This window comes from Chelonia mydas, chromosome 9 (genome assembly GCF_015237465.2).
Source record: "Chelonia mydas isolate rCheMyd1 chromosome 9, rCheMyd1.pri.v2, whole genome shotgun sequence".
NCBI classification, from domain to species: Eukaryota; Metazoa; Chordata; order Testudines; family Cheloniidae; genus Chelonia; species Chelonia mydas.
The window spans coordinates 83,542,266-83,558,656 of NC_057855.1; the positions used below are offsets into that span (position 1 = coordinate 83,542,266).

Below are 16,391 nucleotides of genomic sequence, written 5' to 3' on the forward strand. Positions count from 1 at the left end.
GGGGGGCTAAGGCGGGAAGCAGAATTTTCTTCTGAACTTCTCCTTTTATTTGAACTTAATCAGTCCAAATCTCAACTATACTTAACTATATTTGAGTTTCAGATGTATTTAACATTCTTCAATAGAGACATTACTACAAGCTATGTAGCTAGGTGAACAGGAAGAAATCAAAATTGGCAAGTGTTTTGGCTAAACATCAAATCAAATTTGGCCCAAAACAAAGTATCTGAAATTCAGCTCAACTCCAGTAAGAATCTTATACGTAATGAACTACTCTGTGGGAATTAAGCCTTTGTTAACATTGTATACATCACCAAGTAGCTACTGAGATGAAAAAAACAGATTATGTAATGCAAAAGGTTTATCTTGTAACATGGTTGTCCTTTAACAATTGGGACTGATTTGCATTCATTTTCTACTGTATTTATTTTGGTTAGTGTATCTCTACATATTTTTCTTTTGCTCAAATGTTTTCAAGCATTATATAGGATAAGGTATTTCTCTTTAGATGGGCTAGTCATAGTCAATTTTATCTGAACTAAAAATGCTGTTACTGAAAAATTGCTTTGATCAATTTGTAAATGCAACTGTTTCTAAAGACACTCACAATAACTTAAATTACATGAAAATTATCTGTTTTTTTGTAACATCTAGCCCTATAACACTATGATGAAAAGACTTAAGTGCATTAAGACTGCATACAGTACTTTTTAAAAAAATATAACAAATGAGGCCTGTCCCTCTGTGACATTCCCCAGGATACAATCTGGATTGTTGAACAGCTGCATTCCTTTGAAAATCCAACTTGGGGTGCCTTTTATACCACTCTGCTGTAAAAACATCCACTCCTGGACTGTTCACACACAGCTGCTAACATGCAAAATCACTCCCAGCTACGTTACATAAATGCTCTGCCAGCCACTCATGAATTATGTACAGGGAAACACCAGCAAATTCCCAATTCCAGCCTTGTCCCCCAGAAATGTGCCTCTTGTATTGCCCAGCATCTGCTGCACAAAGCAAGCTCATAGAAAGTCTGTCATTTTATCAAAGGAAAATGATATGCACAGGTGCTGTTATCTCAAGTGGTGGTTCCTAAACACTTCAGTCCAAACTCACATTGGCTTAGATAAAACAAGTTTATTAACTACAGAAAGATAGATTTTAAGTGACTACAAGTAACAAGGCATAAAAGTCAGAACCGGTTACAAAAGAAATACAAGATAAAATGCAACTGACATCTAATTTAAACTAAAATGGATTCAGAGCAAATGTGTCTCTCTCACTGACATGCTATAAAGAGGCTGGATTTCTTTCCAGCCAGGACTACCCCAAGCAATTCAGTATGTCCTTCTATTGTTGTTCAGATGTTGATAATGTAGCCATCAGAGATAAACAGAGGAGCAGAATAAAGTGTTTTCACCCCTTTTATAATTCAGTCCTTTATTCTAGAAAGATCTTCAATTTCCAGCTGAGTCATCTGGTGACAGCCTGTCTCTTGTGGACTTGAGCTTTAGGCCATCCCTGTGATGGAATGTAAATTTCTTGTTCACTTTCTCCCACTGCTGAAGAATGTTCACTTAACTAGGTGACAGCCTTGTTGTCTCTGAGGAACTGGTTTTTGGGTGTTCCCCAGAATAACATCATATTTCAGTAACAATCATCCTATGAAGTGAGCTGTAGCACACAAAAGTTTATGCTCAAATAAATTTGTTAGTCTCTAAGGTGCCACAAGTCCTCCTTTTCTTTTTGCAGATACAGACTAACACGGCTGCTACTCTGAAACCAATCATACAGTAGACTCTTATGACTTTACATATAGTGTTGCTACACTTTACCAGGATAATAATAATCAGTAGATTATGACTTTTCAGATGATACCACACAAGGTATACTTTGTACAATATATATTGTAACCTTGTAACAGTGATCATAGTGGCCTACCCTGTCACACCCTCCCTATGCTATGACTTCAACAGCTCAAATAAAGTCTACAACACCAAGTCTGCAGCTCCTAGCAAAGCCTGGTGCTTCTGTGATCCAAATCTTTCCCTATAAATCTTACAACAATGTGGATTGGGAGTGAGAGAGAGTACACACAAGAGAACCTAACCTGAGGAGAGGAGTTTGGAGCGGACAGGGGAAAATTAGGACCCTGGAACAAAAGTTGTATGTACTGAAGTCCAAATGGTTGCAGGAGTCTATACCTATGTTAGAATTCAGACAGCAGCCTGACTTATGCTGATAATATACTACTTGTGTTTTTGTAACAAAACCAAGGAAATTCCCCAGTCACTTTGACAACTTACAATAAAGTTAGTTACAAAAATGTAATTCCAAGAATATGTTAATTAATAAAATCTAAGTCTTAAAGTGTGGAAATAAAGGTAGATACAGATTCTAATACAAAACAAGTTCTCTAACTAACCTAGATATGCAAAAATATACACTGGGCATTCCAACCACATCAACTCCATCCTTTGTTTATTGTTTTTTCTGTAAGACAGTTAAATTGTTTAACTGATAGGCTATTAAGTGCCCTTATTAATTTTATGTTTAGTGTATTATGGGAGCTTTGCCATTGACTTCAGTAGAGCCAGGATTTAATCTTCTGTACTTAACATAGAAGATACACTGTAGGAAATTGTGCCTTATGTAACACAGCAGTTTTGATACATAAAACAGTGTTGTGTGTGTATGATGTCTGCATATTTCAATAATTAAAATGTTAGTATTCTGCAGCAAAATGTGTGTGCAACATATCTTGAAATTACTATTTATATAGGTTTAAAACAAATAAAAGGAAGTTTTTCTTCACACAGTGCACAGTCAACCTGTGGAACTCCATGCCTGAGGAGGTTGTGAAGGCTAGGACTATAACAGGGTTTAAAAGAGAACTGGATAAATTCATGGAGGTTAAGTTCATTAATGACTATTAGCCAGGATGGGTAAGGAATGGTGTCCCTAGCCTCTATTTTTCAGAGGGTGGAGATGGATGGCAGGAGAGAGATCACTAGATCATTACCTGTTAGGTTCACTCCCTCTGGGACACCTGGCATTGGCCACTGTCAGTTGACAGGATACTGGGCTGGATAGACCTTTGGTCTGACCCAGTATGGCCATTCTTATGTTCTAAGACAATTACTGTAGTTATTAGTACTCTGTTATATACTTGTTGAAATAAGAGTTAAGTCTTTAGTTTTCTTTCTGTAACAAACTAAACAATTCTTGATAATATGTCTTTGTGGTCCGAGACAGTTATGCAACTGTCTGTGTTGCCAGCGCTGGAGGGGGATATTTACAGCCAACCCAACCAACCCTCAACAACAAAGTTTTCACTGAATTATTTTCAATCAGATGAAAATGTATTTAATAAATATTAGGCTTGTAAAGCAGTGATTTGGAGAGAAAAGAGGGTCCCAAACTACCTGATAATGGCACTTTAATATCTGTAAAGAGCTATCAGTGCTATTATTATTCATAGGTTTTAAGGCCAGAAGGAACCATTATTTATCATCTACTCTGTCCTCCTGTGTAAGTCAGCCCACAACTTCAGGGTGAACTAGACTGGTTGTCTTTCTAAAAAGATACGCTGTATCTCAACTGACTTCTACCAAGATTGACACATCGTTTCCTTGGCTGCATTAGGGTCTTGTTGGAGGGATGCTTTGAAAACTTGATTACCGAAGAAAAGAAGCTACACAACTGAAAATAAGTTATATTATTTCCCTGACAGGACTCATAGGAAATACAAACTGGTCTTGCTTAGAGATTATCACTATGCCTACAAACTACCTAGCACCTGGTTAATTGGCATGGCCCTGCTGCCACCCCACATCACAGAACAAGTAGCATTAATTCTCAAAGATTGTAACTCACTTTGTGTTATGAATGCTGAGCAGTTTAATATTTAAGGAGATATAGAACCCAACTATGACTAAAGATGGAAATAGGTATTTGGGTTGTCTTTTGCTGTTTTCCTGCTCCATGCATGCACTGTATTTCTGGGTGTTGTAGCCCTTACTCCGTTCTTATCCACAAATCATCAACAATCAAAGCGGAAGACAGATATGTAGGCACATTGGGGAAGAAATTCATGGAATGAGTTAGGTTCCATGACTAACAAAAAATACTATCGAAATGCCCCATGGTGCAGTTGGTCAGTGTCAGCTCCTGCATGGTGCTGGGTATCCTCAGTTCCTGAGTTTCAGTAGGGTTGATCTACATCTGATTCAGTGGGAGATGGGAAAGCTTAGCACTCAGGAGGATCAGACTGGAATGCTTGGCCCAACCATGCTTCCTTGAACGGGGGTGCACACAATAAATACTTCACAAAACTTTTTTGAGAAGCCAACATTGTCGCACTGGGCCTCCTAAATCAATTCCATTTTCTTGTGGGTGACGGGGGGAAAAAAAGAAGAGTTCATAGTGTAACCACATAGTTAAACATTTCATTTAGATGAATAGAAATGTTCAGAATAGCTTCCCGTAGAGTCACCAAGACTTTAAACTGTTTGTATGACACAGGATCATCCATCCATTCATTCACTTTGGAGTAATAGCAGGTTTTTTTTAAAGATTTAATTATGTGGTTTGCACATTAGAATTTAAACTTGTTTTTTTCTAGCATAGTCTGTTTCAATGAATATACACAGCAAAATATGAAGTATTTAACTATGGAATCTCTATTTAAGACAGGATCTGGTGCCTGGTAGTGATTCAGTAGGCTAGAAGGAGTGATTTGGTGGGTCTCAATCCCATACCAAGCAGCCAAACTTTCACATCACAAAAACCCCTGAGACATTTGACACTGACTGGCAGCCTCAGCAGGATCACATGAATCATAGAGACAAATGCTCTGTAGACCCTGAAATGGTGTTTGCTTGATAGCCCCAGATATTGAAGTTATATACTGCAATCCTACAAGCTTCTCCCTCAGTATTGTGTCAAGGTGTCTAAATTACATCGCAACAGGACCATCATTGTGGGGTGAGACAATAGTTCATTCCCTGTTGTTAGGGCTCCATGATTTCTGCAACAGCCAGCGTGGCTAACCCCAGAGCCGCCCAAGCAGCTGCCCCCACAGCCAACTGCACCGGCCATTTCTGAGCCACCCCGGGTGCCAGATGTACCAGCCACTGCTTGGGCAGCTGGCCCCAGACTGCCTGAACAGTGACCGGTGCAGCCGGTCCCAGGGGCAGCAGGAGCAGCTGCAGCTCGGCGACCCCTGGCATCGGTCCCAGCAGCAGCTGGGTTGCGACCCCCGGCAGCTGGTGCTGCTCCCTCTCCTCCAGAGCAACAGCACCTAGCTGTGCCCCATCCCAGAGCATTGGCTCCCTCCAGGACCCCCCCAGTAGCACCTAGCTAAATATTTTGGGACTCATTCAACTACTAAAGGGTCTGAATTACTGTTTTAGGAGGCATGAGTCCTAGTGGACACCAGGTAATCAAGCAAATGTTGTCATACTCTGTAGAGAGTCCAAGGACTGAGTGGATGATGGGTAAGGCTATGATTTAGTCAGGGGTATTTATAGTACAAGACATGGATAGGTCATGGGCAATAAACAAAAATTCACAGCCCCATGACCTGTCCATGACTTGCACTGTCAATTGCAGTTAACTCAGAAAAATTAATCGTGACTAATTGGTTTTAATCACCCTGTTAAACAAGAGAAAACCAATTTAAATACATTAAATATTTTTGATTTTTTTCTACATTTTCAAACATTTGATTTCAATTTACACAGAATACAGTGTATAGTGCTCACTTAATATTATTTTTATTACAAAGATTTGCACTATATAATAAATAGTATTTTTCAATTCACCTCTTACAAGTACTGTAGTGCAATCTCTACTGTGAAAGTGCAACTTACAAATGTAGATTTTTTGTTACATAACTGCACTCAAAAACAAAACAATGTAAAACTTTAGATCCTAGAAGTCCACTCAGTCCTACTTCTTGTTCAGCCAATCAAGTTTGTTTAAATTTGCAAGAGAATGCTGCCCGCTTCTTGTTTACAATGTCCCCTGAAAGTGAGAACAGGCATTCACATGGCACTGTTGTAGACAGTGTTGCAAGTTATTTACATGTCAGATGCAGTAAAGATTCATAAATCCCTTCGTGCTTCAACCACCATTCCAGAATACATGCTTCCATGCCGTTGATGGGTCCTGCTCAACAACAGTCCAAAGCAATGTGGGCTGACCCACGTTCATTTTCATCATCTGAGTCAGATGCCACCAACAAAAGGTTGATTTTCTTTTTTGGTGGTTCAGGTCCTGTAACTCTTTAAAGACTTCTGAAAACATGCTCCACACCTCATTCCTCTCAAATTTTGGAAGGCAGTTCAGATTCTTAAATCTTGGGTTGAGTGCTGTGGTTAGCTTTAGAAATCTCACACTGGTACCTTCTTTGCATTTTGTCAAATCTGCTGTGAAAGTGTTCTTAAATCAAACAACATGTGCTGGGTCATCAGCTGAGACTGCTATAACATAAAATATATGACAGAATACAGGTAAAACAGAGCAGGAGACATAATTCTCCCTCAAGGAGTTCAGTCACAAATTTAATTAATGCATTATTTTTTAACAAGCATCATCGGCATGGAAGCATGTCCTCGGGAATGATGGCCAAAGCATGAAGGGGTATACGAATGTTTAACATATCTGGCACGTAAATACCTTGCAATGCTGGCTACAACAGTGCCATGCTGTCAAGGTTCCTTCCCCGCTCTGAACTCTAGGGTACAGATGTGGGGACCTGCATGAAAACCTCCTAAGCTTACTTTTACCAGCTTAAGTTAAAACTTCCAAGGTACAAAGTTATTTTACCCTTGGATTTCCACTGCCACCACCAAACTTTATCTGGGTTTACTGGGAAACGTGGTTTGGACACATCTTTCCCCCCAAAATCCTCCCAACCCTTGCACCCCACTTCCTGGGGAAGGTTTGGTAAAAATCCTCACCAATTTGCATAGGTGACCACAGACCCAAACCCTTGGATCTTAGAACGATAAAAAAAACATTCAGTTTTCTTACAAGAAGACTTTTAATAGAAGTAAAGGAATCACCTCTGTAAAATCAGGATGGTAGATACCTTACAGGGTAATTAGATTCAAAACAGAGAATCCCTCTAGGCAAAACCTTAAGTTACAAAAAAGACACACAGACAGGAATATTCATTCTATTCAGCACAGCTATTTTCTCAGCCATTTAAAGAAATCATAATCTAACACATACCTAGCTAGATTACTTACTAAGTTCTAAGACTCCATTCCTGTTCTGTCCCCGGCCAAAGCATCATACAGACAGACACAGACCCTTTGTTTTTCTCCTTCCTCCCAGCTTTTGAAAGTATCTTGTCTCCTCATTGGTCATTTTGGTCAGGTGCCACCGAGGTTACCTTTAGCTTCTTAACCCTTTACAGGTAAGAGGATTTTTCTTCTGGCCAGGAGGGATTTTAAAGGGGTTTACCCTTCCCTTTATATTTATGACACATGTGAACACCTGTTCTCATTTTCAGGTGACACTGTAAATAAGAAGCAGACTGCATTATGTCCTGTAAACGTAAATAAACTTGTTTGTCTTAGTGATTGGCTGAACAGGAAGTCGGACTGAGTAGACTTGTAGGCTCCAAAGTTTTAATTTGTTTTGTTTTTGAGTGCAGTTATAGAACAAACAAACAAAAAATAAAAATCTACATTTGTAAGTTGCACTTTCACAGTAGAGACTGCACTACAGTATTTGTAAGAGGTGAATTGAAACATACTATTTATTTTTTACAGTGCAAATATTTGTAATAAAAATGACTATAAAGTGAGCACTGTACACTTTGTATTCCGTGTTGTAACTGAAACAAAAATATTTGAAAATGTAGAAAACATCCAAATATATTTAAATAAATGGTATTCTAACTGTTTAACAGAGTGATTAATCGCTTGAAAGCCCTACTTCTTTTTAAGCTCCTCACCCCCATTCCAGAACTTTTATGCTAGGTAAAATGTCCAGAGGAGCAAGAAAGGCCGTGGGGAATTGGCAATGCAAAAAACAACTGTAAGGCTGTCCTCCAAGGACCCGTCACAAGTTTTGTACAAAAATGTTGTGCCACCATGAGAGGGGCATGGTGGGGGTGGAGCCACAACACTAAAGAGATTCTAGGCAGCATTCCAGCCCAAAGGACAGCCTCAGGGAGTCCCCGCAAGGTAGGTACAGCACAGAGTTTTTAGGCTCACATTTAAACAAAATGTAAAGCACTTTTCACTGAGTGACCAACCCTCCAATGAGTTCAGCACCCTTAACTGCTATTGATGTTGATGAAAATTGAAGGTGGTCAGCACCTGAGTGTAAACTTGTAACATTAGTAGCCAATTGGTCTACTGAACTCAGCCATTCTTGATGCTAAAAAGGAAAAACATTGTGAATTTAGTTCTTTGGGTGAATGTTCTATTTATCCATAGACGATATAGAGCATAGGCATAGTCTATGCCTGGGGGGAAGGGCAAGGAAGACATTTACCGTCCAAGCATCTTGCATACACTATGTGTTTGGCTGACGACTTCTTAGAATTTGTTAGATGGTGATGTAAACTTCAGTGAATGTTATCCAAGGGAACTGCCGCATTCCCCAGAGTTTTTACTTCTGCGCTCTGAAGTATCATTTACCTCAATTATGCTGCATTACTGTTGATGCACATGACTGTGGAATCAGTTGCCATCATCAGTTCATTTTTCTCATCACAGGAGAGACACCACCACCATCAAGGAGCGTGCGTGTACACTGGTGGCTCTGTTCTGAGCCATTTGAGTACCATACGGTGGCAATAATTAGAACATATGTAACCCAATGCCAAAACCCAAACAGCAAAGTTGAAGAGCCAAATGTTATTTCCTGAACTTTAATATAGTAAGAAAACACTATGAAAGCTTGTAATAAAAATAAAGTACCAGATCAAACGATTTTTTTAAAGTGACACCCTTACAAGAGGTCTTAAATAGTTGCAAAAGATTATAAAACATTCAAGTTTGTGGAAAGCTATTTTGATGTTAAAAAAGCATCACTTCTTTATATTTCAGAATTCTCTCATCAGATAACAAGCGTTACCTAGCCTTTGAAGACAAAATACTTCCCTCCAAGAAATGGCAGCACTGAGCACTTTAAATGACTTGTGGCATGCTAAAAAGAGCAAAGCAACATAACTAGAATGTCAAACAAAGTTGACCAAGGGAGGCAATACAAGATAAGCAAAAGGTATTAGGATTTGCATTTGCTTAGATTTTCAACTTGATTTTGTATGACTGCTTTGCTACATGCCCAGAATTTACTATTTGAATAGCAAGGGAAAGCATCAGAGTGTTTGGACTTCTATGCAGTTTAGTTCTTATGATTTTGCACAAGTATTAAGAATTTTGGTTAGCAGGCAATTATGGCAGCCTGAGTACGCTCCTTTTCTTTAAGGCAGATCACCTCCAGCTACGAGGACATAACCATCAACAACTTCCAAAGCCAAAACCTTATTATAGCTCTACTGAAGGGAAGCAGGAAGAATAGTGCGGAAGATCATCACTTCCACCAATTCCACAAAAATCCATGCTAGCAACAGCCAAGATCCACTTCCAACTGTGAAATTAACATGAAGCACAATGGAAGGCAGAGCCTGTACAACTAGGTTAGTTTGTGCACACACTAAATTATGCTTCAAATAGTAAGAACTCAGAGCACCAGCCATACTTAAAGCCCAAACCTGCTTCCATCTGAACAGAATGTATAGAACAGCTACATCTACATCTAAAACTTCCACTGTTGTGACAGAAAGTTTTAGACAATTTTACATGCTAATTTAAGATTTAAGGCGTCATCCCAATAATTTTAAATAAATATTTACTTGAGTATAAATGTGGTTGTGTTCTAAAGACTGAATGTCTTCATAATTCAGAAGCCTAGTGCTGGAATTTCACCCATAAATGTTCTAGAGAGAAAAGTTATACTGATACCATATGTAGACAAGATACATTAGGAATATGAATTTCATCTGTAAGAAACAGTGAGCTGTAACCATAATACAACACCACCACAGTTCAACAATGCTATATAATTAGCAGGTAACTTCAACGTTAATTCTTCTTTTGATCTGGTAGAAAAGATACGAAAACCTCCCAACATTATTGCAAGATGACATTACACAGTTAAAAAGGTCAATCTTTCCTCCACTATGCACACAATCGCAATACATTTACGACAGCTACAACGTTAAACAGTTTTGTAGTCCTTATGCCATTTTTAGATTCCTGTTTTCTCAAAAGTAGGAAAACAGAGGAAAAAGTTTCTTGAGCAAGGACTTTAGAGAGACCATTTCCGACTTTAACTATAGAAAAATTTCCATTTAAGAGAGTTGGACAATATATTACAAATTCTCCAACCTAATGATATAAACATTTCTAGAAACCCTTTAAGTTCAATACTGGTGCAGCCAACCATTTCATCTTTATATCAACTTATACCATTATTTGTTAAAAACATATGTTAAGTATACATACGTTTTTAAAATATGGTTTATTTTCTGTTTTCTGATTTATAAGGAATAAAATGAGTGGTTTCCCAGTCACATATTCCAGCCTTACAAGTATAAAGGTAACAGCCTTGTGAATTGTCAAAACATCCGTCAGGATGAAATTAAGATCAGATTTATAAGTTACAGTCAAAGAGATTTTTACTTACAAGCAGAGTGTGTGTTTTCAAGTACTTACTATGTGACTAGATTTCCATCCTTTTAATTTGCTCAACTTAGATTTTAGCAGTCTGAACACAAAGTGCTGCCATCCTGAGATCTAAAGCATTAATTCAGGTTAAGAAAGCAAGCTACCCTCTAAACTTTAAAACAATAAAAAAAATTTAAAAAATAGAAACAAGAGTATAGCAATTTAAGGTAACCATATTCTGAGAAACCCATAATAAAAACCAAACAGGAGAAAGACAAATGAAAGTTGTGCATTAACTTTGGATTGAAGGAAGATAAAGTTTTCTCATGTTGAGAGGTTAATATCCTTCTGGGACCACAGTAGTCAAAGCATCTACTCTGAACAACTGCACTAAAGAGATGACTAGCATATCATATATACAATTTCAATGCCACTTTCCTACTATAATGTTTCAGACTGATGGGGTAAAAGCTTGCAAATTCAAAATAGGAGAAAAAGTTGCAATAAAATAAGTATGTTGTGCTTCATAGTAATAATGAAATTACTAGCTATAGAAAACAAAGGATGAAACAGCTGACTGATATGTAGCTTATACTCCAAGACTTCCAAAGAAAGGGAAGCAGCTTCTCAAATCAGCTTAATATGCTTGTCCTTTCCCTTTGCATTCAACAGAGCTGTTAGTGTGGACCTAGATCTACATAAGTGATCCTAACCAAATATTAACAGGGTTAAGCCAAAGGAGAAAGCTGATAAGCGTTGTATTCCTTGTACATCGAGGACACTAAACATTGGCTTTACAACAGATGATTTTTTGAGAGTTTACACATGTTCAAGTGTTATATTTTCAATTTCCAGAGAGGAAGCAGAAAGCATGACTGTATTTACCAATCCCTTTATTCCCCCATCCCCCAAACCATGTAATTCATTGGTGACACTACAACTCCAAGTGGGATCTCTCCCATCTATTATATGAGAAGTTACTTTGATGTGGCCACTCTTACTGGAAAAAAAAGAACTCTAATTGTTGCCAGATCAAGCTCAAGGCTCAAAATAAGCAGTTCTAAAGTTTCATACACGTCACATAGGAGCAACTAACTCCATTGCTCACTGTCATAGGTGTCTGCTTCAAAGATGGTGTTTCTAAGCTGAAATGATTGCACATCTGTATAAATGGATTCACTGTTCAAGCAGTGGAGATTTTAGCATTCAATATTACTGAAAAAGTTCCTGAAGCAGCAGGATAGTTGTAAGTAAGGCATTTACAGGAATGATTTCAACATTACATAAGTGAATCACTAACACAAACTTCAGGAACGGGTATGCCCTTTGGCTCACTGCCTTAAATATTTCACAGGGGCCCAATTAACTTGAGCAAACTTCTTCCATTTCAAAAATACATTTGCCTTTAAGTCCTGGGCCACTAGGACTAGCACAACACAGATCTGCAGTACTTCCAGAACGAACGGCACACTAGAAGGGATAAAGGTCTTCCACGTTTAGAGAATGACTGTCCAGAGAGCTAAAGTCACACAATGAAGAGGGAAAGCAATCACCTCTGAGTCCCCATTAACTGGCCCAATCCTGGAAGCGGAAGCAGTCACTTGCAATCTTCCACACTGTGCTGGTAGGTGTAGCTTGTGCCGTCAGTAAGAAATTCTGGGTGAAGTAACGTTGCTTGTTGCCATCAAATTTTACTCTCCCACACGTCACTACAAGGACTGTTGTCTGGCTTTGAGTAGCTTGCTCTTCACAAAGAGAATGAAAGATGTAAAAGAATAAAAAAGTTATGCACAATTTCCCATCACCTCAGCTGCTTATGTGAAATGCTAGAGTGTCTACTTAACTAATAATCATTTCCATACAAGTCACAGCTGCAGGTCTGTTAGCAAACAGTTGGAAGAGTATGTGTGTTAAACTGATTTTTATGTTGTATTGTTACTAACAGAAACACCTGTGGTAACTTGTTCATTAGCAAATGTTGCTTTTTAATGCTATTTTTAACTTGCACTGTTTATGTTACAATGCCATGTAGTTAGTTTAATATATTAAGAGTAACTGCTTCAGTGCATGAAAATATCAAGGTTATATCTGAGTAAGTGTTCTTAAAGAGGAAGTTTAATAAATTCTACTGTACAGTTTTAAGTAGTCACCGTCCCACTATACCCCTTTATTTAAAAATAGCCCTACATTTCAGCCATCAGGTCTTTTCTTTACCTTGTTCTAATAGCCACATCAATCAATATTTATTACATTTGTTGTTCACATTCTACAACTATTAAAAAAAAAACCCCAGAATTATAAAATAACCTTACCATGAACAGGTTGGCAGTCTAACATATTAACCTGGAATTCACTAGATGGCAACATTTCAAAAAATTCTTTCAGTGCTTCTTGTCCAGACACAGCATTACCATTCCAAATTAATGTTGCTTTGTCCAGATAAAGTCTAGCCAACACCTAAAGGGATTACGAGAACATATTTGGAAAAAATCCATTATTAAAAATCAAGCTACTTGTTGCCAATATGGGAAACACATTCATATGATCAGAAGAATTAAAACAGTATTGCAGATATTAGATCCTCCTTCATAAAGAACTGACTGAAGTGTCCTACTCAAACATTGGCTTCCATTAGCAACTACCGTCCCTGATCAAGAATTGAAACAACTACACAAAATGAATGTATGTTTCTTCGTAACTTATTTTGTTAAGTAACAATGTGTCTAATACTCAATATAGACACTGATTGGGTTCTTCAGCTGTTTCTTGTAGGGGGAAGGGATGGAACTGAACCACTTCCCAGCATAGCCAAAGCCAAGTATTCCCCATTAAGAAAAAGAACATAGGGAAGTGTAACCTGAATAAAATTAACATGCATATAAACAAGGGCCACTGGAAAGTTACAAAAGAACACAGTGTAGCATGTTTGAGGAAGCAGGCCAGTGCTTGAGCTCTATAATACAAACCTTAAAGAAGGGTCTATGTTGACCTCTTGCTATCTCTATCACGCACACTCATCTAGAGATCCATATATACCACCACATTAAACAAGTGTGTGAAAAAGCATTCAGATCAGCAATTCTTCCACTGTAGTCCATGGAGCACTCCCTGATCATAAGATGCTGGAACCACTTTCTCTTCCTCAGTCATTTCTAGAGATACCCAAACTCAATTATAATGAAGGGACACTGCTAGCTTAGAAGGTTAGGAGAAAGGAAACTTACTAATTCATGAGATCAGAGATGAGATATTCTCAAAAAGGAAACTAATACAACCGATTTTAACTGTACATATTCAAATTTACTATGCACTGTAGCTGCCGAAGAAATATAGAGACAAATAGTATCATGGTTGTGAAGGGATCTATGAGACACGCTTTAGAAGCACCTCACACAATGAAAAAAAATTAAGAATCCCTAATTTAAAAAGTGTTTTGAAAGATACTTCATAGAGCAGATCAGAATACACACAGAGATCTGGACTCTGCCAGTAATGATAAGATGGGTGGTAGCTAACTCCCAGAAGCCTTGAAGTATATAAGAGGATCAGTCTGACAATGGAAGTACACACAAGAGCAACAAGGGGATAAAAACTGAGTCTTGTTAGGGATCTACCTACCCTTCTTCTTTTATCCATCGTATCATAGTAAATGTTGACAAACTCTTCAGCAGCTCTACAAGTCTGATCCACATAAGTTTTAAAGTTCTAGAAACAACAACAAAACCCTCACAATTATGTAAGGCAATGTAAAACAGTTGGTTTGATAAAATTCTATGAGCAGTTTCTCCAGCAAGTAAATTAACATGTACAGTAACAAAATGAGATACAAAATGCTGAACTGTTTCCTATGGCATACACGACAGGGCTTTCAACCCCCTGTGAATTCCAGGGACCACCTTGCAGACTGATCCACAGTCAAACTGATCTCGAACGAGAATTGGCATGTTAGTTTTCTTAACATTCCCGTTAAGTTTCCCTGGACATTTCGCCCAGTGACTCCCAGTTACCCCTCCCCTGCCCCCTCCCCGACAGTCTGTCATTTTCCTCCCCCAGGCGCATTTATACCCTGCAGATACGTGCAGACAAATCTCACCCCCTCCGCCCTGCCTCCTCTGCGTGCCGATTCCGGCTGCTCGGGGCAGGCCCCGTGCAGCCAGCGCTCGGCGAGCCTCGCTCAGAGGGCCACGAAATGTGCCTAGTTCCGGAAGTCCCCGGCGGGCAGGCCCGCGCGGCGGCTGGCCCAGGGGGTCACCCCACACGCAGTCCCCAGGCCCTGGTCCCCTCAGGGAGAACGAGCTGCCCCCCCCCGCCCGGTTCTGGCCTCCCGCTCCCGGTCGCCCGCGGACTCACCACGGAGGCGGCCATACAGGCAGCGAAAGGGAGGCCCCGACCCAGAACCGTCGCAGAGGACAAGGCAGCAGTAGCTCTCTGGGACTCGGAGACCGCGGCGATCAAAAGAAAGCGGATGTGTCCCACCCAACCAGCGTCCCCCTTCCGGTCGCGCTACGGTCCATTGCACAACTCCTTCCGGTGAGCAACACGGATCTGGGCCGCGGGCTTCCACAGCGAGGGTGGGGCCAACCGTCGCGCATGCGTCGCGAGTCCGGTGATGGGGGCAGTGGTCAGGGCGGCTTCAGGTGCAGGTGGCGGGACCGGGGCGCGGGGAAGGAGAGGGGCGGAGTAGGCAGCCCTGACACGCTCCCGCGAGCCTTCCTCCCCCTTCCCAGCCCGCGGCGCTTGGTGTCGGGCGAGGCGCTGCCACCCGCGCCCCCAGAGGACGGTCAGGGCCAGATGGACCTCGCGCCCCTGGCTTCAGCAGCGCCAGGTCCATCTACCCCGCCCGAGGATCCGGTTCCCGCTGTCTCTGCGCGGCGTGCAGCTCTGTCCACACACATATAGCACGGCGCAGAACTGGGCGCAGAGTCCGGGAGTTGCACAGAGTTAATGCAGAGGCTGCTGCAAACACCCTGGCGAGAGAAAGATGCTGAAGCATTTAAGCAAACGGGGAAAGGTCTGGGCTCCACTGAGATGAGAATGAGGCGGGGAATCAACGTGCACAGATACATATATCAATAAATAGGAGGGCTGGTTTATCTTCTCTGTAGTGTTCATTAATCGGCACTGCAGAGGAGAGGGCTCTGCTGCCGACAGTGCCTGGCAGCCTGGTCACCACAAAGATTCACAATTATTGTACCCTAATGTAACAGGATGTTTATTATCCATATAAATGCCTAGGCCTTTTGTGAACCCTGCGAGGCCCTTTGTCTGAATGATATCATTTAACAATCTAATCTTTAGAAATTGCAATAATGTGCATTTATTGTCAAAGTTGGTATTGTCCCTCTTATCTTATTAATATAATACCATTTATATTGTCATTTCTGTCTTGTCAGAGTGTAGAAAATACTATAGATATAGGTACAAAAATATAGGCAATACAATATATAGATATCTTGAGTATTTCTGCTTTATTCACAATTTGTCTATGTATACAATGTACCTTCCAGAGGTATATAATAAAAAAATTCAGGTTACAAGATAAATCTAAATTGACCCAATGTCAGCTAAAATACTCCCTTACCAAAAAAGAAAGAAACAAACAAAAATTAAGCCCCATCTCCTTTGCCAATACTCCATGTGCACGCTCCAATAAAATCATGGGTAAATGGATAAACTTTACAGTGAGACTTATAG

At 39.9% G+C, this 16,391-nt stretch overlaps 1 protein-coding gene across 1 annotated transcript; it reads right to left on the reverse strand.

The window, feature by feature from the left end:
• Nucleotides 1-1,125: 1,125 nt before the first annotated feature.
• Nucleotides 1,126-15,657, reverse strand: NXT2 (nuclear transport factor 2 like export factor 2). The gene is made up of 4 exons (XM_007060146.4): nt 15,048-15,657; nt 14,316-14,402; nt 13,010-13,154; nt 1,126-12,442 (listed from the first exon to the last, which is right to left on the reverse strand). The coding sequence occupies exons 1-4, from the start codon at nt 15,060-15,062 to the stop codon at nt 12,264-12,266; spliced, it is 426 nt and encodes a 141-aa protein (XP_007060208.1). The 5' UTR covers nt 15,063-15,657; the 3' UTR covers nt 1,126-12,263.
• Nucleotides 15,658-16,391: the final 734 nt, after the last annotated feature.